General features: G+C 39.1%; 1 protein-coding gene across 1 annotated transcript in view; it reads right to left on the reverse strand.

The window, feature by feature from the left end:
• LOC109050441 (nuclear pore complex protein Nup214-like) overlaps window positions 1-26,717 on the reverse strand; it is a 49,426-nt gene that overhangs the window by 779 nt on the left and 21,930 nt on the right. Inside the window, 8 exon segments of the mRNA XM_042761429.1 lie at window positions 4-155; window positions 4,782-4,953; window positions 5,744-5,896; window positions 10,654-10,791; window positions 13,988-15,547; window positions 16,160-16,214; window positions 16,694-16,748; window positions 16,961-17,023. Coding sequence (XP_042617363.1) covers window positions 4-155; window positions 4,782-4,953; window positions 5,744-5,896; window positions 10,654-10,791; window positions 13,988-15,547; window positions 16,160-16,214; window positions 16,694-16,748; window positions 16,961-17,023 — 2,348 coding nt within the window.

Consider the following 26,717-nt stretch of genomic DNA (forward strand, 5'->3'; position numbering starts at 1 on the left):
CACCTCCAGACGAGGCGAAGCCAGGGAAAGCGCCGCTCTGTGTGCCGAATCCTGACGGTGGCTGCTGCTGCTGCGCCAGACTCCCGAACGACGGCGCCCCTGTGCTCGAACCCGCTAGAGAGCTGAACAACGGCGCATTCTGAGGAGACCCGAACCTGAAACACAATCAGAAGCATGCGTCGTGTCAGAGGCTGAACATGTGACACAAATGGCAGTGGGTTTATTTGGGTGAGTTATGCGGCGCGGAACAAGTGCAGCACACACACACACACACACACACACACACACACACACACAGGATTAGATCACATGCACAAATCACTAAAATAACCCCTGAGCTCATCCGTCATAACACGTTTAGAGTAGACCCTCATGCTGCACGTGTAAATATAGCTGCAGTTGTTTCCAAACTAACCAGTTCTTTTCCCTTTATGTTAGTAAGAATCTCCATGTGTTTTGAGTGTCTTGTATCATGATCTGTTCAAGTGCTTCACTTCATTTGCATGCTTATATTTGTTGCTGGTGATCAGGTTTTTTTGCTCTTGGTTCTGTTTCTGTTCATTTGCTGCATTTTTTTCTATAACTGACAAATTCAAGCACTGTGTAATAATAAACAATTATGTTTATTAGATCCTGTACCCACTAAATTACAGAAAGAGTTATTACCTGTAGCAGAAGAATATTATTAATATTATTATATTATTATATTATATGAATATTATTAACTTAACTTATTATCCCAAAACCATTCAAGCTGACGGGTATTAAGTATCTTATTAAGAAACTAGAACAAGATCCTAGTGAACTGGCAAATTATAGACCCATTTCAAATCTTCCATTTATGTCTAAAATTTTTGAAAAAGTGTCTGCTCAATTGTGCTCCTTCCTGCAAAAAATGATCTCTATGAAGAATTTCCCCACCATAGCACAGAAACTGCACTTGTTAAAATTACAAATGACTTGCTTTTTGCGTCAGACCAAGGTTGCATCTCATTGCTAGTTTTACTTGATCTTAATGCTGCATTTGACACCATAGATCATGACATACTCATAGATCGATTACAAAACTATACAGGTATCCAAGGGCAGGCTTTAAGATGGTTTAGATCCTACCTGTCCAATTGCTACCACTTTGTTTATTTAAATGGGGAGTCATCTCATTTATCACCAGTAAAATATGGAGTGCCACAAGGATCTGTCCTAGGTCCTCTGCTATTTTCAATATGCATGTTGCCCCTTGATAATATTATTTGAAAATATGGGATAAGTTTCCACTGTTACGCTGATGATACTCAACTAACATCTCAACCAGACCAGATGAAACTTCTAAATTATCTAAGCTAACAGAGTGTGTTAAAAATGTAAAAGATTGGATGACCAATAATTTTCTCCTATTAAATTCAGATAAGACAGAGATATTACTTATTGAACCAAAAAACAGTACAGAGAATCTTGTAAATTACAATTTGCAACTAGACGGATGTACTGATACTTCCTCTACAGTCAAAAATCTGGGTGTTATATTAGACAGCAACTTGTCTTTTGTAAACAATATTTCCCATGTTACAAAAACAACATTCTTCCATCTTAGAAACATTGCCAAGCTATGAAACATGTTACCTGTTTCTGATGCAGAAAAGCTAGTTCATGTGTTCATGACCTCTAGACTGGACTATTGTAATGCACTTCTAGGTGGTTGTCCTGCATCCTCAATAAACAAGCTACAGGTAGTCCAAAATACAGCGGCTAGAGTCCTTACCAGGTCAAGAAAATATGATCATATTACCCCAATTTTACAGTCTCTGCACTGGCTACCGATTCAGTTCCAAATCAGTTACAAAATATTACTAATTACCTATAAGTCCCTTAATGGCTTAGCTCCTGCGTACCTAACTAGTCTTCTACCACGCTACAATCCATCACGCTCCCTAAGGTCACAAATCTCTGGACTTTTGGTAGTACCTAGGATAGCAAAGTCCACTAAAGGAGGTAGAGCTTTTTCGCATTTGGCTCCCAAACTCTGGAATAGCCTTCCTGATAATGTTCGGGGTTCAGACACACTCTCTCTGTTTAAATCTAGATTAAAAACACACCTCTTTGGCCAAGCATTCAAATAATGCATCTAGGATTTACAAAAGCTCCAGTCTGGATTCAGAACACCTGAGAAGAGATGATGCCAACCCCTCAGAGGACATCAGATGATGCTAACCCAGAGACAACATACAGAACTACCACATTTTGCTATAAGTTTGATTGTGTCATATAATAATTGCTGTTAATAGTGTTAATCATCTGTTTGATTACGTCTTTACTTGATTTTCCTGTACATTTCTGCCATATGCACATAAACTGACAGTCACCACTGATAAGCTACTACTAAATATTGTAGAAACTTAATTTTCTGTATTTTCTTAATTGATTTGTATCGCAAAAAGCACTATACAAATAAACTTGAATTGAATTGAACTGAATTATTCCACTGGACTCTCACTGTCTCGTCTCTCCATCTCGTTTCATTGTGATGCTTCAAAATGTATTTTCTGACATTTTCCCTGCTTTTAACTTTTACTGTGGTAAGTGTTTCTCAAATAGAGGAACACAACAGGCCAGATATCTCATGTCTTTACCTCCCAAAATAACAAAGCATATTGAATTATCCGTAAATGTCTAAAATTCAGTAAATGATGGAAAGATTCAGACTGAAGGATAAGTTAATCCTAAAAATCTAAATTCTAAATCTAAACTATATGTTTTTAAAATGAAATAATTTCTGCACAAATAAAATGACTATCATACTGTATGTCCATACAGAACATACCCATACAACTGTAAAATAATTCATTTATTTCAGATTCCTTTATAGGGCTGCACAATTAATTAAAAAAATTAATAAAATCAGATGATTATCAAGTTTTTTTTCTGAATTATGGCACGTTTTCTGGAACGCGTCGACAGTTTTACGTCAAAATAAAAGTTTGATGGTTTAACATTTGAAAATGAAAATTAAGAAAAAACATCACTACTATCATTTTACAATCGCATTTTGAAATAAAATTATTTATCCTAAATAATGTTTAATATTTTACATTATATTTTAAGACATAAACCCATAAGACTGGTCTATTGATTCATGTGGATTACTTTTAAAATGTCTTTATGAACATTTTGATGCTTGTGAGTTTTGGTTTCAATGGATGGACGAAAACATGATTAAAGAAGCTGCCCTAAGCTAAGTCAGTCGAAACCACTCAGATCCACTTCAGTCAAGCAGAAATATAATCATGTTTGTGTTTCACTTCATCTCCATGCAATCATGTTGAGAAGCAGAACATACACACTCGAGTCTGCTGATCTCTGACGGGAGACTCCTGATCTCTCTCACGGCCTGTAATCTCCCACACACACACACACACACACACACACACACACACACACACACACACACACACACACATCACAGTAATCCAACATTTAATTTCCTCATTCTGAGCGTCTGCACACACGTCATGACACACCGCTTGACAATGTCATCTGATCAACTCATGGACATTCATCTACTGTGCTGTCTAACATGAACAATAAAACGCAGTGATTTTGGTCTATTTTGCTTTCATAACATGTCTTCTTTTAAACTAGTGGAAAGAAGCGCTTTACCACGACAGGTTTAAAACAACACCTGTAAACAAGTTCAGTAAAACTGGAAACATATTCACAGACTCAAATTTCCTTGGGGTTTTTGTTTCCCAAAAGCATCGTTAGCTAATTATGGTCGCAAGTTCCATTGAGCTCTGTTGGTAATGATGGAACTTGCGACCATAGTTGCTTTTGGGAAACGCACCCATGATTAATAACTTGTGAGCTAAACGTTTTTTCAATCGCAGTAACATAGACAACAAGCTAATTTTCCTCAAAACGAGCCTTCCCCTGCACTGAACAAAATACATTGCTCTCTATGCAAAGGCAGCTGAGAGACAAGTCCGAAGGGAGCAACTGCAAAGTGCAAAACCTGCAAAGCGTTGCTACTAAAATAGTCAATAACGTCAATGTTACACACTGCAGTGTCACTGAATTCAGTTCACACATCAATGCTCTCCTGCTGGTTATACTACAACACTGAAAAAGTGATTATTTTATTGGTTTGTAGTTTTTCAGTTCAGATGAATTACATTTCATTAAATTAAAAAGCTTAATATTAATACATTTAATTATATGGAAAGTATTTTAAAATATATATATAAAAAAAGTAGTCTTTTTTTGGTTTCGGTTTTCAGCCAAGTGTTTCCAGAATTTTTGGTTTCGGCCCAGAATTTTCATTTTGGTGCATCCTTAGTATTTTCTGAATTATGGAGTGATAAAAAAAGAAATCCAAATTCCCTTTAACTCTAATATCAACAAAACCAAACAAGAATTTTGAACCAATGTTCAGATTTCTGTTCTGGAAATGTATGCAAATGCACGCATATTTAATAAGAGACTGCATCATTTGCATATTTGAATACAACATCTCAGAAATCATGTCGTCATAATGTACTGAGATTAATTTACTAGGGAAGTATGGTGATATCTGTTAGTTTAAGATTTGACTGTTTTACCCTATATAGTGTTGTCTACTGATGTTTTAAATATTTTTCCTTCTATATTTCAACATTCTGTGATTGCGTTGCCTTTTTCATGTCACAGAAACCATACGGCTCTGGGAAGATCTTACACACATTCACATTAAATCAAAGTATTACGCTGGATGAGGCAGTGGTTTCATAGACTGACCCAGTGAGACTCACCCAAATCCCCCACTGTTGGCGGCCGTGGTTCCCTCACCAAACACCTTCCCCGAGGAGGAGCCCAGCGGACTGCTGAAGGAAGGGGTGGAGCCAAACCCCGCAGACCCACCAAATGCTGGAGATCCACCGAAAGTAGGAGGACTGCTAAAGACCGGCGCGTCTCCGAAACCAACTGCAGACCACCAGACCAAAAACACATAGATCAGCGTTAGTTCAGACAGAAGAACAGGAAGCATACTGCCATTGTTCAGGAAAGAGCATCGTTCACAGCCAGCTCAATAATTCAGTGAGTCATGTCATTGAACTACATTTTGCTAAAAAAAAAAAAAAGAGTCAGGCTGAATCTAAAAGACTTATTGATCTTCATTATAAAAAAAAAAAAAAAAACTGAGATAAAAATTGTAATAATAAAATACAAATAAAACAAATAATAAAAATAATAACAAAAATACAATGGATAAAATCAAAATAATAATAAAAATAATCAAATTAAACAAAAGTAACAAAGTATATAATAATATATAAAACAAAGTAATAATAATAACAACAACAACAACAACAAAGATAAAAAGTAATAAAATAATAAAAATTGATAAAATAAATACAATAATAATAATAATAATAATAATAATAATAATAATAATAATAATGACAAAATGATTATAAAAACAAAAAATAAAGTAAAATAATAAAGATAATACAAAAGTTATTAAAATACTAAAAAGGTAATAAACAATAATAAAAATAAATAATAATAATAACCACAACAAATAAAATAAAAATAAAATAATAAAAATAAATGATAAAATTAAGAAAAACAACAACAACAACAACAACAAAAATATCAAAATAAAAATAATACAAATTAAACAACACAACAACAATAACAGTTCTCGGCATTAAAATGTCCACTTCCTCATCTATGTGTTAGACTGCATCAGATTGTGTGGTGTGTGTTTGACCTAGTTTGGAGGGTGTACAGAACGACCCGAAACCCTGTGCAGCCACAGACTCCGTGAAAGAGCTGAATGAACCGCTGGGTTTCTGTTCACCAAACGAACTGCTGCCGAAACTAAAGCCCTTTGCTCCGCTGCTCCCAAACAGGTTAGCTGGACCTGCCGGAAACAAACCAACTTCAGCACTAATGCAGAGGAGAGATACTATCTGGCGTTTCAAACACAGAACCATCATTCAGATACTACAACCATTTTCATTTTTTAAACTTTTTTTTAAATGTAGGTTTTATTCATTTATTTCAGTTTTAGTTTTAGTTAAGTATATCAAATTAAAGTTGAAGTTTTTTATTTACATTCTATTTCAGTTAACATTTTCCTGTGGCGCCAAAGTGCATGGATGCGGCTCTCTCCCCTCTCAGGCAGAAGGGAATCCGCATTCTCAATTACCTTGACGACTGGCTAGTTCTAGCTCAGTCAGAGGGGGAGGCATTGAGTTACAGAACTTTGCTCCTCAGCCACCTGGAATGCCTGGGGCTCAGGATGAATTTTGCCAAGAGTTCGCTGTCCCCCAGCCAACGGATATCATTTCTGGGAACAGTTTTAGCCTCAGTTACGATGAGGGCAACAATGGTGAAGGAGCGCGCCGCGGCTCTACAGCGACTCGCGGCCTCTTTCAAAATAGGTGCTTCTCGCCCCCTAAAAACATTCCTGAAGTTGCTGGGCCTTATGGCAGCAGCATCGCCGGTGCTGGAGCTCGGGCTGCTACGTATGCGCCCACTCCAGTATTGGCTGAAACCACGTGTTCCACCTCATGCGTGGTGTCACGGACGCCTGAATATCAAGGTGAATCAGGACTGCATTTCGGCCCTGACCCCTTGGAGGAACATGCAATGGATGGAACGGGGTGCCCCGCTTGGTATGGTTTGCAGAAGGAAAGTGATCTCCACAGACGCATCCAACAAGGGTTGGGGTGCGCTGTGCGAAGGGAAACCCACTTTCGGCCGATGTTCGAAAGAGGAGAGCAGGCTTCACATCAACTGCCTCGAGATGATTGCAGTTCAACGAGCCTGCCAGAGCTTCCTGTCAGACCTGAATAGCCACCACGTGCTGGTCAGATCAGACAGCATGACAGTGGTCTCTTACATAAATCACCAAGGTGGGCTGTCATCGACGCGTCTCTTCAGACTAACGTCACGACTGCTGGAATGGACCCAGAGCAACTTGGGGTCCCTGAGAGCAGAACATCTACCGGGCAAACTGAACAAGGGCGCGGATATGCTGTCAAGAAGCGGAGTCTCCTCAGAAGAGTGGAGGCTCCACCCGCAGACAGTTCAGAAGATATGGGACGTCTTTGTCAAAGCGGAAATAGACCTCTTCGCCTCAAAAGACAACTCTCATTGCCCAACATATTTTTCCAAGATCGAGGACGCGTTGTCCCAGGACTGGCCCAACCGTCTTCTTTACGCTTTTCCTCCGGTTCCTCTGATTCCCCAAGTAATCAGGCGGGTCAGGGACCAGAGATGCAGGGTTCTTCTTGTAGCCCCACTCTGGGAAAATCAGCACTGGATCGCCGACTTGTCACAGATGCTGACGGCGGCCCCATGCCCCATTCCTCTGAGACGGGACCTCGTTTCTCAGGCGGACAGAACGATTTGGCATCCACACCCAGAGATGTGGTCTCTGCACCTTTGGTCGCTCGACGGGAACCCACGGGGCTCCCTGAGCGTGTGCTAAACACAATTTCACAGGCTAGAGCTCCGTCTACACGACGCCTCTATGCCTCTAAATGGTCTGTGTTCTCCACATGGTGCTCAGACCATGGCGAAAACCCGACCTCCTGTGACGTATCAGTGATACTGTCATTTTTACAAGACCTCTTGGAGAAGGGACGATCCCCCTCCACGCTCAAGGTCTACGTAGCGACTATAGCGGCGTCACACACCCTTATAGCAGGCCAGTCAGTTGGCAGACACGACATAGTCGTCCGATTTATGAGATGTGCCAGAAGGCTTCATCCACCTTGCCCTCCCACTGTCCCTTCATGGGACCTGCCCACGGTACTGAGAGCCCTAAAGAGGGCCCCCTTTTGAACCGCTACAGTCCATAGGCCTTAAGGCCCTGTCGCTAAAGACCGCTCTGCTGTTGGCACTAGCGTCTGTTAAGCGTGTGGGCGATTTGCAAGCACTCTCGATAAGCCCTAATTGCCTAGAATTCGGGCCTAACGACTCAAAGGTCGTCCTGAAACCAAGGCATGGCTATGTACCAAAGGTGCTCTCCACACCTTTCAGAGCACAAGTGGTCACTCTCTCTGTATTACAAAACACAGAGGACAATCGAGAGCTGAATCTGCTTTGCCCAGTGAGGGCTCTAAAAGTCTACATAGAGCGTTCTGCACCGATAAGGCGATCAGAGAAGCTCTTCATATGCTTTGGAAACCGCACCAGAGGGTTACCGGTCTCAAAGCAAAGGCTTTCGAAGTGGATTGTGGACGCAATCCAGCTAGCCTACTCTTCTTTGGGCCTGCAAAGCCCAATTGGAGTAAGAGCCCATTCGACGAGGGCAGTGTCTTCGTCCTGGGCATGGTCTAGTGGCGTGACTATCGCAGAAATTTGTGCGGCGGCTGGTTGGAACTCGCCGTCCACATTTGCTAGATTTTATAATCTAGACGTCCTGGCGCTTCATGCTAGGGTACTTTCTGTCTAAAGGTCACCTTTTTGTTCCTCATTTGCATGCTCTTGGCCATTCTTTGCCCAAGACTCAAACTTTGCTCGTACGCACTCGGTCCCTTTGGTACTGAGGCAATACGAACGTGGGATGATCAGGCTAGGCCAGATGTAACCTCATTGAGCTTATTCTGCTCCTAGTTGCTATTGTCATATCTTGGTATCACAGATCAAGTATGATTGCATTGGTCCCCCCCCCCTTCTTAGCATGGCGTGATTGAACTGGGTTCCCATAAGCGTCTTCGACGCAGTACGAGTGAAGTATTGAAAGGGAACGTACTCGGTTACTAACGTAACCTCGGTTCCCTGAAATACGGGAATGAGTACTGTGTTCCTTGCCATGCTAAAAGGCTGCACAACTCAGTCGTCGCTTCAGTCGAAGTAACCTGAATTCCTGTGGCGAAGCGGCCAATATATAGCCAGATCCCCCACCCATTTTGGCAGGCTTCGGCGGGCCTCGCTGCCATAGGTTCATGCAGGACTGCTGCCGAGCCATTGGTTTGTTTTAATAACACTGCACGAACCAATGGCCGTGCAGTTTCACTGCGTGATTAAATAAGGCTTCAGTTCAGGAGAAAAAAAGGAGTTTTTCCCATAAGCGTCTTCGACGCAGTACTCGTTCCCGTATTTCAGGGAACCGAGGTTACGTTAGTAACCGAGTACGTTTTCCTTCAAGACCACTGAAAAATCCCGATCCTGATGAAGAGTTTCCAGTGTTTGACCCGAACAGACTTCCGCTGGACTGAGCCTGATAACAAAATCAGACAAAACAAACAAACAAAACCCCCCTGCAATTAGTGTATCAACAAGGGGTGTAACGGTACATGTATTTGTCCCGAACAGTCAGCGTATGGACATCACGGTTCAGTTTTCTGCAGTCAGACGATGAATAGTCAATCATATAGGCTAATGCGTAGTAATGCAATGCTGAAAGAGCAGAAGGAGAGACGATCTACGCACCAACCCAAACCAAGAATGGCACGCAGGCATGCAAGAGCTTGAAGAACCGCCTGCTTGTTTTAAATCAGCAGTGTGGGAAAGTTTTGTCTTCTAGAGATAAACCTGTCGACCAGCCATAAATTGAAAAAAAAAAAAAAAAAAAATGTTTTATTTTGGTTCTATTCCGGAATACCACAAAAAATACATTCCAAACACTCCCAAAAAATGCCAAAAGAACAGAAATACCACAAAGTATGCATATAGGATGCTAACAGAGGCCAGAGATGCTAAAGACGGACACAAAGAGGAGAAAATATCATACCAGGCAGATCAAGCTCACTGTTTGCGATGTGCAAAATATTGGAAGAAAAAAATAATTGAATTAGGGGTGGTGGGTTATATGAGAGGAACATACCATCTTCAGAAATGTTTAGTGGCATTTTCTTTTCCTCTCCAATTAATGCATATTAAAGTAGTGTTTACATGTGCAGTTGCCTTGTTTACAGCGGTAACCAACGATTCTGCTGCTGTTACATATGTGCCACCTGCTGCCAGAGAATGAATTTGCATTTTCATTCAGTCCGTCTGCTGTTTTTGTTTTGCACAGGTGTCTTTTGTAGCATAATTTCACAAATCTAAAGTCAGAACATTGTTTTTGCTTTAAATCTTACAATCTAATTCAATTCAAAAACAACTACTCATGCTACATGTAGCACTACTCAAAACAGACAAAAAAAAAAAAAAAATGTCCCTGTTGTATCGGACTTGTGACCCCAAAACTGAGGTATGTATTGAACCGTGACTTCTGTCTACCATTGCACCCCTAGTATCAACTATATTACTAGGTGGAAGAACAGTTTATTCTTATTTATGAATATTAATAAACTATTAAATATCATATTGCTTTGGTTAAGGGATTTTTAGACCAGTCTGCTATATTTTAAAAGGTTTCAGGTCTCACTGGCTGGAGTGAAAACCTGAAATTTGTGTCTAAACAATGGAAATATACAGCCAATATGTAATTCGGCTGACTCAAAGCAGTCCTTCAGCAGATTGACAGCTCATCTTGTTTCAAAGCCTGCAGCAGAGAGAAACTCTGAAACTTGTATCTGACATGTTGCAACTCCAGCCTCAACTGCATGCTGATGAAACCCCATCACTGCATCTGAGACTCAAACACACACATCCAGCTGAATAATAACCTGCTTTCTTTAGCAGGTGAAGAGCTTATGGTGTGCTTTGTAAGGACTGTACCTGTCCAAACCCGGCTCCGCTGGCCTGCTGTCCAAACACTGATGAGGTGGAGGTGCTGCTGCCAAACACTGAACAAAAAAACACACAGAGATATTAAGAAATCAAACATAAAACTCTTTGTGCTTGAATGAAAGCAGTCTCAAATGTATTAAATGCATGCACAATCATCTATGAACTTGATAAACACTGCAAATGCATCTTACTATCCACAACCTTTCAAATAGCTTTCAAAGAAATTCAGGTATAAATGTAAAGTGAACTGCACAAATAGCGATGTTTATTTTGTAATAGTGTTTGCATCAAGAATGATGCACATTTGTGGATCGAGTGGAATGGATGCATTAATTGACCATCCTATTTGATTCACTTGAATTTTGAGACTAAATTGTCTGACTGAAACATTGACTTTCGACACTCTCTTCATGCTCCTCTGTCTGTCTGACTGATTCAGTAATGCACAGATGAAAAAAACAAACAGCAGTTGATCTCAAATATGCAGTCAACAAGCGTTTATACTGCAGTATGGCATGAAATCACTCTCAAAATATTAATAAATTAATGCACAATCATCTATGAAACTCTGAAGTCATCTATGAAATGATAAACACACTGCATATGTATTGTACTATCCACAATCAAATCCAGAATTAAAGTTCCAGCGATTTGTACAAATAAAGACATGTTTGTGAATACAAATGTGAAGTAAAGGGAAGTTGTGGCCTATGGTTAGAGAGTCGGACTCCCAATCGAAGGGTTGTGAGTTCGAGTCCTCGGGCCGGCAGGAAATTGTAGGTGGGGGGAGTGCATGTACAGTTCTCTCTCCACCTTCAATACCATGACTTAGGTGCATCGAACCCCCAACTGCTCCCCGGGCGCCGCAGCATAAAATGGCTGCCCACTGCTCCGGGTGTGTTGTTCACAGTGTGTTGTGTGTTCATGCTCTGTGTGTGTGCACTTCGGATGGGTTAAATGCAGAGCACGAATTCTGAGTATGGGTCACCATACTTGGCTGAATGTCACGTCACTGCTCATCTACACACCAAATGTTTTTGTATTAGTGTATCAGAATTTGTGCAAGCAACAAGGAAGATGTGCATTTGACTAATTTGCATGTTGAGACTGAAACATTGACTTTCAACACTCTCTTTGTGCTCCTCTATCCACTTGACTGATTCAGTAATGCACAGCCCCTCTCAAATGTCATTGATTATCCAGAACATAATATGCAGTCTAAGCTGATTGCGACAGATACATCTGCAACATTTTAATCAGCACATTCTTTAGAGTTCTATGTGGCTCTCAACAAGCAGAGCATAAACAGGTGTGAACAGGGCATCCTACACTGAAGCTCAGGGGTCAGGGGTCAGAGACTCAGCTGTTTATAATGTGGAAGTCTCAGGATCTCCGAGAATTCAGAGGAATGGGAGAAATCCTGGCCTGAGGACACGCCCGAGACTGCTGCGCATTCCAGTGCTGGACCATCTCATCCACGGACCTGACATGCTCATGACACATGAACAACACTCAATTACTTCTGTGAACATACACACTAGATGTCAACACGTTTAATGTAGCTAGTGTCTGTCTTCACCTATTACCACTTAGCTGCTTTTCCACCATCGTAATTAAAACGATCTGAGTATGGGATAAAAAAGGTGACAAAACAGTGACAAAACATTTACCACTGAATTACTGTAGTAACACTAACTGCACCATGGTATTGTGGCAGAAATGTGGGATATTCATTGTCATAGTCTTTTTTGTGATCAAATAGTGCTGCGTTTCAAACACTTAAGCCAGGATCTCTTTTGTTTTGCTTTTCTTGGCTATTCCTAAGCTGTGGTTCTTATTTCATTGCCTGTGATTCCTTGCATTGTTTACATACAGTATTAAGGCATCATTAAGTTAACAACTGATTCATTCCTGTAGCTAAAACAGTAGAGCAACGTCACGGGTTCAATTCCCAGGGAAAGCAATGACTGATAAAATGGGTAGCGCTTTGGATAAAAGTGTCTACTGAATGCATAAATGTAAATGCATTTGTTACTTACATTCTTACTCTAATTTCACAGCACCATAGTGGAAAAATGAACTAACCATGCCAGCTGTTCAGCACAAGAGTGGAAAAGCAGCTTTTGTTTTTGCAACTACACCGTTAGGGCTGCACAACCATGGATTTCATTATAAGGCCCAGTGTGATAATTAAATTGCAAAGTGGTGTTAACCACAAGATGCTCCGTTCTGTAATCTACACTACACCAGGCTCATGTATAAATGTGGGACAATCCCTCTGGGGTTAAGAGTATTGATCAGGGGAAGGCTCATGTCTCACTTCTAGTCGTGATCAGGAGCATTTCTAGCCTTTCATCAGTACTGGTACTGGCGCTGGGGTAAACCATTACCCCCCCCCCCCCCACTTTGCTGACACGATCAAAGACATTTGTGAGTTCTGTTTCAGATAGTGGATTGTAAACGTCACCTCCTCTACTATTATTGTTTTCGGTCTTATGAAGTATCACATTACAATATGAGAAACCGCATCACTGAATGAATCCAACTGAATCACAAACAATTTGACAACTTTTTGCAAACCACCTTGACCAATTTAATCAATAGCGATTCATTTGCGAATAGTTACATCTTTTTCTAAACAGCTGACAGAAAACACAGAACATGATTGCTGAAATATTATCAGGGAAAGCATTTTTGAAGTTGGTATGGCAGAGGTCTCCAACCCTGCTCCTGGTGAGCTCCTGTCTTGCAGATTTTAGCTTCAACCTCAATCAAACACGACTGAACTAGCTAATCAAGGTGTTCAGGGTTACTTGATAATGACGGGCAGGTGTGTTGAAGCAGGGTTGAAACTGAAGACTTAGGGTTGCACGATAAATCGCATGCAATTGTCATGCGGATCTCATCAGTAAAGCCAGTTCTGTGATTAGTAGAACTAACTACGGCTATGTGAATTAAATGGCGCTCAAACTGAAAGCAAGTGATGGAGATTTACAACTAATGACAGAACCGGCTTTACTGATGAGATGCGCAAAACAATCGCATGCAATTTATTGTGCAGCCCTATGAAGACTGCAGGACGGTAGTTGGAGTATATGGTAATTTCCACCATCAGACAAGGATTTAGAAGTAGTATTTCACTGGGACTCTTACCCCAGTAAAAAAAAAAAAAAAAAAAAAAAAAAAAAAAACTCTAACCCAGCAACTTAGCACTAGCTGTATGCCTTATCCACTACACCTCATGTATAATTTCTACATCCTACTCCTTCCTATCAGAATTGGTGAAAAAACAAACAAACAACAACAACAAAAAAAACCCCACTGGTTTGTTGTCCAAAGCCAAATCAAGAGGAGGATGCTGTGGTGGTGTTGCTCCCAAACATGGATCCCTGGCCAAAGCCTGAGCTGGACTGTCTGAAGACAGGAGCGCTACTCTGGCCAAAGACCCCAGTGCCAGAGCTGGTGCTGCTGGCTCCAAAGCAGAAGGAACTGGCACTGTTGGTGCTAGAGGATCCAAACAGTCCTCCTCCTCCGCTGCTGGTGGCCGATGTGGTAGAGGCCGCAGCTGGCTGCCCAAATCCAGAACTTGCGCAAAATGCCGACTGACCAAAAGAGAAGCTGCTTGCAGATACAGAGGCCGCAGGCTGGCCGAAACCTGCACCGGCACTCTGTCCAAAGGCAGGTTTGCCAAAGCCAGAGGTGGTAGAATTGGTGCAGAAGACGGTAGATCCGAATGCTGTGGTCTGAGCAACGGAAGTGGGTTGTTCGAAGCCTGGGCCTGGGGTTGGAGCTGTGCTGGTGGTGATGGCTGCAGATGGGATGGAGGAGGCTGCTGTAGCAACGACACTGGTAAGACTGATGGTTCCTATTGTCAGACTGTCTGTGCCACTTGAAGGTTGGGCAAAGATTGAGCCTGGTTTGTCGGACGCTGGACCTGAAGATGAGGTGGTTGCTGGTGTCTCTTGGGGTAAAGGAGTGGCTGTGGAAGTTATGGTGGTCTCGGGGGGAGGATCAGACACTGGCTCTGCTGCAGGAGGCTCAGAAACAGGCACCGGCATCTCGGATGGTGGGGTAACTGAGAGAGGAGGAGTGGGTGACACCCCAAGAGTCGGAGGAGATGGGGGCTTGTTTGAAGGAGCTGCAGTAGGCTCGGTACTGGTGGGAACAGGGGCTTCAGTGACTGGTATGGCTGATGGAGCACTTAAGGTTGGTGGTTTATGACTGGGTTCTGCTGGAGGTTCCTTAGGTTCTGTATCAGTGGAGGGAGCTGGTTCAGTGGAAGTCATCGTCTCTGGCTGGAGGGACTTCGTTGGAAGAGTTTGCATTTCTGACAAAGGTGCTCGCAGAAGACTACCAAAAGAAGTGTCGGCTGTAGTAAAGGAAGATGTCGAGGCAATGGTGAAAGTTGGCTTTACTGAAGGAGCAGTTCCCTCCTGTGGTTTAAAGGTGAATGTAGATGTGCCAAATCCTTGTGCCGTAGTCGTCATTGGAGCCTCTGTTGCAGCACCTGTTGATTCTGATAAACTTCCAGTTTCTGCAGCCTTGATTTGTGCAGAACCAAATGCAAATCCTGAAGATCCATTGCCAGTTGGTCCAAAGGAGAAACTCGAGGTGGTCTTGGGAGCTTCCTTTACTTCTTCACTTTGGCCCACTCTTAAGCCAGAAAAGGAGCCGAGAGTTTCTCCAGCATTGCCCTGGGCTTTGGGAGCTTGAGGGAGCTTAGATAGCTCAGGAGGTGGTGTAGAGGGGCTCACGCTGTGTGAAGGAGATGCCAATTTTGGAGTAAAGGAAAAAGGTTCCTCAGACCCCACAGGACCAAACTCCATCTTTGTTCCCATGCTGCTTGCAAAAGAGAACTTGCCCGGTAGGCTAGAACTCTTTGCTATTTGCAAAAGTAGGGGGGAAAAAGACATTTAATAAGAGAGGTGTGACTACTAAGCCATCGGCAGGTCCAGAACCTGCAGAGTTTATCACATATTCTGCATTGAATTTGAGAGACTATTGGCCGAATTGTGCTAAATGGATTTCAACATGGGAAACGGTATTACCCAAAGCTACAAATGCAACACGCTTATTAATAGTTGGGGTCTAAATCAGTGGTTATCAACATCCCCACTATCCACAACGGCTTGCCCTTTTTAGTTCAATGAAATTAGGAGGGATCCGTAGATGAAAATAACTAACTAATATAATTATAATGAAAATAATATCATTTTTGAATTCCAGAAGTTTGGGGCAGAATTAAAATAAGAACTCTTTTGATTTGTTGTAGTTTTTGTTTTTTTCAAAGATTTTTTTCAAAGTTTGCTAAGGCCCCCTTGTGGGCCCCCGGTCAGTGGTTGAGAACACATGTTTTCAATTATGTGGAGATTTCTGCAGATAGTGGCTCTGACTCCTGGCCATTGGCATGGCACATTTATGACTAATACAGTGTTAAAAGTGAATAAGATCAAATGTTTGCATTTCTAAATGACACAAGACACATAGATGATACCTTGATTGTTGTTGGTGTCCTGTGATTGAGAGGTGAAACTGAACCCTGATGACCTCTGAAACAGCAAACAGCAGACTCGTGTCTAAACCACATACTTCAGTTCATATTTATATGCAAACAATATAAAGACATTAGTCATGCTTAATATTCCAGTATATCAGAAGTGCTGCCACAAGGGCAAAGCTGTATGAATAATATAAACTAGATCAAGATAACTACTCATAATAATCAGTAACAAGCATGAAGACCTGTACTGAGATTAAGGGGGTCACTGTAATAATGTTTCGTAACTTACGGAGCAGTAAATGAAAAGCCCTTTGAGTTCTTCTCACTGATGGATGAAGATGCTCCTGCATCAGGTTTAGCAGCTTCACTTTCAGCAGCCCAAACACAAACCAGTTCATTACTACAATCAAACCATTACTCCACAGATGTTGGAGTATAAACTAAGTAGTGCAGCCCTTATTTCATCTGTTTAGCATTTATTATTCTTATACTATTTGTACATATGTGGGAACTCTGAGTCTCACTCACCAAACACAAAACTAGCTGCTGTAGTCTGGGCAGGACCTGCCAGCAGTGTTGGGACCTTTAACGCACCTTGAAATGAATTCTGCATGTAAAAACAATGGTTACACCACATGGCAGATGTTTGTTTACTCTGGAGACTTTGTGCTCGTGATTTGTAAGAGAAAATCCTTGTTACTAACACTGAATTCTGATAAAAAGAAGTTTGACATTGCAATCAGCAGCAACTGTACTATTGTGACTGGTGTTTGGAGCAGCTCATGTGTGACTTACTTTATTGGCTTCGTTGCCAGAACCTGCTGAACCACCTGAGCCGCCAGTGCTGGAACAGATGCGCTACAGACACATAAATCAGTCATGACTAGTGCTGAAATGATTAGTCAACATTATTGTCAACAATAAAAAATTGTCTCCAAATCTCATACAACCTAATGTAAAGGCCTGAAAAAAACACAGTTTGCCCAGTTTGACACTGTAGCGCAGGACTGTAATTCAATTCAAGAGAAGACACACATGGCACTTATGAGAGTCTGAATGTAAACACAGTTGAACCAGGTGGTGCTGAGAGCGGCATTTAGATGAATATGTAAATATGTGCTGCACACCTTCCTCTCAAAAACAAAATAAACAGCAGATAAGAAAGCATCTGATCATTGTGATTTTGATTTAAAGCTAGCAGCTTTACAATATTTAATATGGCTGTCACTAATGATTATTTTAGTAATTGAGTAACTCGTTGATTATTCTTTTTTTTGTAGTAATAAAAATAGACCTAAACAATAGACTTTAAAATGACTTAAAATACATAATAGCAACGAGGCAATTATAATTGGTTCAAATAAAATATCAAAAGCAAGTAATCATATGGTTACAATAAACAAAACAGTTCAAGTACATAGTGTAATAAAATAATATAATCATAACTTATGTAAATTATGTATTATATCACATGCCTGCAGCAGGGCACCAACAGCTGGAGTTTGAGGTGGTACGTGCATGTAAATGATAACTGTTTGTGTGGAGCAGCATTTACTGTGAACAGAGCCGCTCTGAGATGCACGTAACCTACATGCATATATAAATGAAGTGCATATTAAACACACAGCATATATATTTATTTCATTGAATCGCAGTCTTTGTGAATTCACAGTAGCACTATGCTTTATTATGATTTGTAAACGGTTTTAATATTTTGGGCATTTTTTGAAATAATAATGCTTTTCATGGATTCTCGTCCTTAGTATGTGCCACTTCCGGTATTTTGCCAGTTAATCGACAAGGGCAAAATGCAATCAATGATTTTTTTAATAATCAAGTACTCAAATTTAATCAAGGAATTGTGACAGCCATAGGCATGGGCCGATTACCGGTTTCAAGGTATACCGCAATTTGAAAATTTCACGGCTTCAAAACCACAAAACCACTACTATTTTCTGTTAACACCATTCCTGCGGTACGCACTGTTTTTCATGTCTCATGTCTCATGTCTCCAAAGACTTAAAGTGTAGGAATCCCTCAGGTTGTGTGCAGTGTAGAGAGTAACACAACCCTTTCTTTCCATCTCATCTCTGTATAATTCCTATTAGCGCAGTACTGCTTTGTTTACAGTGGTAACCAAGGAAACAATGTATCTGCTGTTCCATAAGCATCTCTTGCTGTCAGACAGCGAAACTGCGTCTCATTCAGTCCGTCTGCTGTTTGTCATTTCACAAAGCTAGTCAGAACATTCTGGTTTTGCATCAAACTGAGTACCGAAAGATTTTAAAATAATGTGGCATGAAAATTCAAATGCAGCATCAGAAAGCAACATTAACTTACATTGTGTCTACACTGGACATGAGCGGCCTGGCAAAATACAATAGAACTTATTATAATCAGTGATACTGTCTACACGGTCTACACTCGACAGAAAACTGCTGACTTGTCCTATTTATGATGCGCTGACACAAAGTTCAAATGATTTGCTGTGCTTTGTCGCGTCCAGTGTTGATACGATGTGACAGCAAAAACACGGCAAGTGTGAAGTAAAGAAAAGTGGACACTGAAAATAGATGATTCAAATGTGAATGGACTGACCAGTTTTGAGTGAGTGAGTGAGTGGTACAGTCTTTGTTATGGATGTGGGTTCGCAGTGAGTTCAGTTTTAATGTAAGTTTGCTTTAGCCTAATTTATTTTTGAGATCTGAGGTAAAATGTCTGCTTTCACTATGGCTATAAAGTCAAATAATATTCAAACTCACATTAGACACTTTTAACATTAAATAAAGCACATAATCATTACCTGAGATTATCACTGTCATAATTTGTATGTTGTTAACAAAAATAAAAAAACATTTCTAAAATAGAATTCCGTGTCGCTTATTGTCACGTGTCGCTATTGCGGGTGGTTAGGACAAAAACTACATGGAAAAGATACTTTTTATCGGGTCACGTCCAAGGTTATTATAGTTTTGCTTTTTTAAATTAGTTTTTATTTTAATATCGTTTTCAATTTTGCTTTAAATTTAAGTTTAGTTTTAGTTTCATGAATGGTTTTGTAAGTTTTAGTTTAGTTTTTATTTTGCAAACACATTTCTATTTAGTTTTTATTTTATTTAGTTTCAGTTATAGTTTTAGTAATTATAGTTTAGCAGCTAACAGAACACTTCCAGTGTAGACCAAAGAAAGCAAAGCAATACATTTATTTTCAGCAAAATGTAATGTTTGCACAGTTTACAGTTAACTCTTGATAAAAAAATAACAGGGGGTTGAGATGCAAAAAAGAACCAAACAAATGCACCTTAAATTTACATAATACATGATGAACATGCATATGCATATGAACAAACATACATATTAAAGATTCAATCTTTTTGAGTTTGTGTGTATGTGTTGGACATGCCAGTCTCAACAAACAAATCTACCAGTGCATTTTCTCGTTTCTTATGTTCATTTGAAATTGTTGGCCAAACCTCAGATTTTTGGAAGCATAATGTCAGAGTCTGCTGCTGCAATTGAGTTTGAGAACTACTAGCACCCTCGTTGACTTTATCATTACCGATGGTAGTCTTCCTTTCCGAATCTTTCGCCATGAAGGATTTGTATTCTTCACGATGGTTGGTTTGCAAATGTACTTTAAGGTTTGTGGGATTTTTCCCCTTAATTTCAGCACCACAAAGTGTATTATTCAGCGTGACAATGCATTTGCTTTTTCCTGTTTCGGAATTAAATTCGAAATGGTCCCAAACAGGGCTCTGTCGTTTCCTACCCCCTGCCATCATTCATGTCTGTCATATTTATCAGTTAGCTGATGTTACTGTCAGCCTCAGCTAACCTCACATGCATAAAGCACTATCTACAGGAAAATGTATTATACAGCCTGTTTGGTTTTAAACTAAACCACGTCAGATTTTCCGCCACGGGATGAGAGCGAAAATGTTAACGAAAATGTTAACGAAAATGTTTTTTAACTGATAGATTTAGTCTTAGTTTCAGTTTTTGTTTACAACAATAACCTTGGTCACGTCACGTCTGCTCGGGACATACGGTGTTACAGTTTGATCCCCCCCAAAAAATCTAAGTATAAAAATATTAATGCTGACAGATCTAATAATTGAATCTGCAATTAGGGAAAGTGGATAGAAGAGATCCAGTCTGAAGAGGAGCAGGAACAGTTGATTTGCATGGCAGACATGGAGATTCATATTTTTTGTTTGTTCATTTGTTTTTAATATTCAACAGGCAAACTTTTTCTGTATCTAAATGCAAAAATGTTCATAATTGTTTGAATAAAACAGAGTACTGGGGGGAGGGGAATCTGAATATTTATCTTGTGACCATCTTTTGATTATTTTAACAAAAGCAACAATACACTGCCCGTCCAAAAAAAAAAAAAAAAGTCACACACTAATATTTTGCTGGACTGCCTTTATCTTTGATTATGGCCGTGGCATCATTTCGATAAGCTTCTGCAATGTCACAACATTTATTCCCGTCCAGAGTTGCATTAATCTTTCGCCAGGATCTTGAATTGATGATGGGAGAGCCAGACCGCTGTGCAAAGTCTTCTCCAGCACATCCCAAAGATTTTCATTGGGGTAAAGGTCTGACTCTGGACTCTGTGGTGTCCAATCCATGTGTGAAAATGATGTTGCATGCTCACTGAACCAATCTTTTACAATTTGAGCCCAATAAATCCTGGCATTGTCATCTTGGAATATGCCCGTGCCATCAGAGAAGAAAAAATTAATTAATGGAATAACCTGGTCATTCAGTATATTCAGGTAGTCAGCTGACCTCATTCTTTGGGCACATAACATAATCATCCATGCAGTAATTATCCAATAGGAGGATCTTAACTATTTACTTAGTTAAATCCAGGTGGTGACTTTTTTTGGACGGGCAGTGTATAATAATTGTAATAATAATAATAATAATAATAATAATAATAATAATAATAATTGTATATATATGAGGGTGAGTAAATCATGGGGTAATTTTCATTTTTGGGTGAACTATCCTTTTAAGTATTTATTGTATATATTGTTTTTATTAGTAGAATTCATAACATTATTATCTTATCAGTATTTTTGTTAGTTTTCTTTCCCAATTTTTTTTTTTTTTTACAGAAACACTGAATGACCAAAACCACCAGTCCAGTAAAAATGTTCAGTTAAAATAACTAATATGTATTCAAACATGGTTATCAAGTATAAATATATATTATAATGCTTGACTGACTTATGTTAAGAGTGTACTTTCAGATATTTAAAAAACTAATATCAATAAAAAAAAAAACAAATAAAATTCAAATAATAAAAATAAAAATTATTTTATAATAATATATATATATATATATATATATATATATATATATATATATATAAATGGCACAGTTTTATATATATATATAAGTCTGGCGAGTAAACTAACCATGATGCAATTGCCAAGGTGTCCGTAGAGGGTTGTATATTGCCTAAAATATCAATGTTTTGGCTTTATTTGCGCTAATCAGTGTCTGACATCGAAGTACCATGAGAGCGATAGAGAGCAGACAGCAACATGTACGCATATTTACATTGCTTTGTCTGTTCTCTGTAGATCCCACCTTCTCACGTTCCAGGATCGGTCGATTATGTACAATGCCTGCATGTTATTGGTCAAACTACTTTTCAATCATTACCTTCAGTAAGTATGAAAACAATAAAACAAAGCCAAAACCTGGATATTTTAGGCAATATAGAAATCCTGGCCAGGACTTGTTTGGGAAAAATGGCATGTATGGTCACCCTATTTTAGCATCACTTTCATGAGGGATTTCCATGAACATCTATTAATTCTGTGAGGCATATTTTAAGTTTCTGGGTGAAGGCGGCCTCTGGCTACGAGTACGAAAGAGACAGACATTACATGTGTTAAGCACTCAGCAATGCTCACACCACCCTATTCCCTTTTCTCCAGTGTACAGTTTTTTTTTTTACACAGTGGATGCATGAAAGGCGCATATTTTATATTAAAGACATGGGCTCCTTTTTTATCATAATAGTTTAAAATTTTATTAATAAAAACTTAGACCTTTCTAAAGACTTATAGTTTATAGGCTGTCTGCATGTTAACGGGTAACCTTGTAGGTTTTAAAAAAAGTTTTCTGAAAAATACATTATTTTCTAATTATTACATCATTATATTTATTGTTAAACTATATTTTTAATTTTAAATTTAAATTTTAATATTTTTTTAGCAATACTAATCATAATAATAATTATTAGTCATATTAATATTTAAACCTGGTGTTCTTTATTTTTTTGTTAATTTGTAAAAAAACAACAACAAACAAACAAACAAACAAACACTTTAAATTATAAAATCCCTATTTGATTTTTTTCCCCCAAATCGCACAGCTCTACATGCTGGTGTCTGAATGTGTGTTTTGCACGCTCTAGCAAACTTGCTTTTGGCTTGGAGGAAACGGGCTAATGTGTGTGAAAAGCCCATACATACAGAAAAATGGCTTTGTGTTTAGGGATGCTGGGATACATCTGAGAAACATCCTGAGCATTTGAACAAAAGAGGTCTGATGTTCTGCATTCACATTTCTTTTTCCTTCACGTCTGAGCCTGTGAGCATGATGCTCATACACAGCACAGGAAGTTCACATGGAAAGTGTCCTGCGGGCTGTTCAGGACAAATATCAGCCACCGTAGAGCGGGTCAGACAGACACAGAGTGAGCAGGCAGAAAGGCCGGTGCTCATGTGACCATGAAGATGTTGAAGAACAGCAACTGAAGCAGAGGAAGAGAAGTGCTCTGATAAACAGCTTGAGTGCTTGAATCCCAGTGACCTCATTACATGGTAACCTGACCTTAACATGGTGAACAAACCAAATGAACTTGAGTGTCTGTCTCTTTCTGCATCAGAATGAGAGATCAATACAGAGAGGAAGAGACACACACACACACACAGGGTGAAACACTAGTGTAGTGCATATTGCGCAGTACACATTAGGGAGGGCAGTATCTATCTATACACAAGTAACTATCAGTAAAGGCATAAAAGCTCACTTCACTTCAAGGACAATAACTTTAATGATTAACTATCAAGTTTTAATAATTGTTTTAATCCTATGATAATAGTTAAATTCACATCACAGATACAACAATAACAACATAGATGAAAAATAAGAATATAATTATTTCAGAAAGATTTTTCTAGCTGATGAACAGTAAAAACATTGACAGCCAATCAGAACGAAGAAAGAGACTGCAGTTAATATGATTTCTCAGTTCACAGTGGACACGGAGGGTCAGGTTTATAGTGTGATGCATTGTGACTTTGGCAGATCTATTTGATCACTGACATACTGCAGAAACAGGGCGACTACTGTGGTGGTCTGCGGCTCTGAACACAGCCGTGTTCGTGTGTGTGTGTACCTGTGTGTGGCCGCTGCCTCAGGCCGAGCAGTTTGAGTGTTAATGATACATGTGTCTGGGTTAGAGTTGCATGGGACACACTGTCTTGTGCATTCACACACAGATGAAGTATGGAATTACATTTGCTTCTATAAAAATGAACGTATCTTTATAAAACTGAACATAACTTTTTCAGAAACTATCAAAAATATGCCATTACAAAAGAAGAAAAACACAATGAAAATGAAAAAAATGAACTCAGTCGCACAAATTTAACAGGCTCTTCAAATATGCTTCATTCTTTGTTAATGTTTTTCAAAGATTCGTTTTCGCTAATCGTGGATTCTGAATGCATTACCACAGATTTCGCTTACGCTTCGCAGCTTTTCGTTTGGTGTTTTGACACAAACCTCTCGTGGGGGCAGGCTTAACAGTGATCTACTCTGATTGGATAGTGAGCTTTTGATGGACAGGTGCTCTCTGTCCGGGAAGTACAGACGCCACTCAGTGGCGCACATATTGGAAGTTTTATAAAGTTACGTTCATTTTTATTGAACCAAATGTAATTCCATAATGAAGCGTCTCCCTGCTAGCACGTAACACAACACTTAGAAACACAGACATCAGATATGCCTCCACTGAGCTCAGACAGCACAAGTCAGGCCGTCAGTGCAGGAAATGATGTCAAATCATGTTACTCACAGCGCTGACCACAAACTCTCACATCCTGCTGTGTGTCAGTGCACAACATTGGATAAAAAAAACACTATTCACACTTACAGCTAGGGGTGGGCGATATGGCAAAAATATCATATGAAAATCATGATTTTATCAAGATTCTTCGTTACATTGGTTTTACTATTTTGCAAGTTGTCTGAGCAGTACACCCAAATAATTTAAAATACTATTTAAAATAGTTATTTCCCTATTTTAAAAAAACAAAGCCTTTTTAGGTAACAAAATATAAAATGAAAAAGAAAGGCAGACATTTAGGCCAAAATGGGCAAAAAATAAAAACAAAGATACACACTACCATTACACATAATATACAAATAAAATAAACAGTGCTTTATTTTTCAGGTACAGTAGGTGTATTTAGCAGTAGCATTCAAGAAACTGAATAAACAAATATAAAAATAAAACACTATATACTGTATAAATTATACATTGATTCTTATTAAAGCAACTGTATTAAAGTTCTTCAGTCAAGAGCAGTGAGTGATTTTCTGTGTTTTGTTGTTTTATTAACATTAAAGGGATAGTCACCCCAAAATGAAAGTTATGTCATCATAATGTAAATACTGACAGAATGTTTATTTTTGGGTAAACTTTCCTTTTAATGACAAGCGGCAGCATGTTTAGCCTGCTGTCACTTTAAGACCTGAATGCATCTAATATACAGGCATGCATCAGTTTCTCTCTCAACTGTTTACTTTCACTTTAGACATAACCAACTGTGTTTATATAGTAAACCTTGTTTGTTTTCAACAGTATTAGTGCAATCAGACGTGAAAGATAACTTATTCCAGTAATCAGGCACTGTTTGTCAGGCTTTTTAGTGTATGCATGCCTCAGGTATACATGTTCAGAAAAAGCATGTGAAAGAAACGTTTAACCTGCAAGGCTTTAAAGCACATGCAAATAATGTACTTTTGTGATAAGTGCAGTGTCCTACCGCTGAGGTAACATTTGATGTGAATGTATGTTGCGTTGTACAGTATATTGAGACGGAGGTGCTAGAACTGCAACTGATAGAATGTGCACTGTAGTGCCATACTATGATATTTCTTCAAAAGAAGACAGTGGAGACATTTTAATCATCCACCATCAAAAATCGTCATATCGCACACCCCTAGTTACACAACAACTACCTGAACTACAACATAAATGTTAATGGCAACTATAACGATAACTGTAATGTTAAGTATAATATAACGATAACAATAACTGTGATGATAACTTCAACAATAAATAAAACGTGAACAATACTAACAACTACGACCATAACTTAAAAGTAAATGATAACTATAAAAATAGCTATAGTTTAAACCAGTGGTTCTCAACCTTTTTTTCCACTGGGCCGCACTACGGTCCAAGTGCAAGTCTCGCGGGCCGCATGCATATCATTAACATATTACGTCACCAATACAAACCAACCTGATTTATAATATTATAGCCAAAATATTATGATATCTAATCGATTACATTCATTGAAATAAATAAATAATTCCAATTTTGTGAAATTCAGCTCGAAAGGAGTAACAGCACAATTAAGTTGCGATTGTAAGATGCAGTCTGTAAGACGCGCATGGGAGCATGACTTGACGCGCAACAATGCAAAAAATGTGCGTTCACAAATGTAGCCTATGTTGATCCAAATATGGAAAGCACTTTCAAATTTAATAATATGAGGTTCTCTCCAGAAATGTTTTGCCACATTTCTGCAATTAAGGATGATTGCTGCGTAGTATGGGTTTTTCCATTTGCCTGAACTTCTTCAAGTGAGTTGCAGGGCAAACCGAAAATCCAGCACTCTCCTTCACTGCTGATACTGTGACTATTCTTGTTTGCATGTGTTCATTCGCTGGCTTTTTCCACATTTCTTTTTTCTCCCTTAAAAACAAATTTGTCCATTGTTGATGACTATTTTAACTGAATTCTGCCAAAGTGCGTGCTTATATGTGTTCGTTAAATGCGGAACGTTATGTGAGTAGGTCTGCTCTTGTTTGAAAATAATATATGAAAAACAAAATAATTTTACATAAAAAACATTAGGCTATAGCTTATATTTCTTTATTACATTTTTAAATTAATGTAAAAACTAAAATGAATTGTAAAACTGAAAGTTATTTTTTTAATTGTGTTCAGCATGGTGGGCCGCATTTGAATTTGTGACGGGACGCATTATTTAAACAGTAACAAATGATAACTAATAACAACAATAACTAACAATAACTACAAAAACTACAACTGTATCTATAGGCTAATGTTAATAGTAACTGTCTTCTGAGAATTTTTCTATTAAAAAAAAATTATCAGTTGAGCCCAATTAGATATGAATTTTAAAGTATAAGATCAGATGTTTTATCAAGCTAATATTATTATTATTTTTTACATTAAGAAACATGTAAGGCAGAATGCCA

This window comes from Cyprinus carpio, chromosome A7 (genome assembly GCF_018340385.1).
Source record: "Cyprinus carpio isolate SPL01 chromosome A7, ASM1834038v1, whole genome shotgun sequence".
Lineage (NCBI taxonomy): Eukaryota > Metazoa > Chordata > Actinopteri > Cypriniformes > Cyprinidae > Cyprinus > Cyprinus carpio.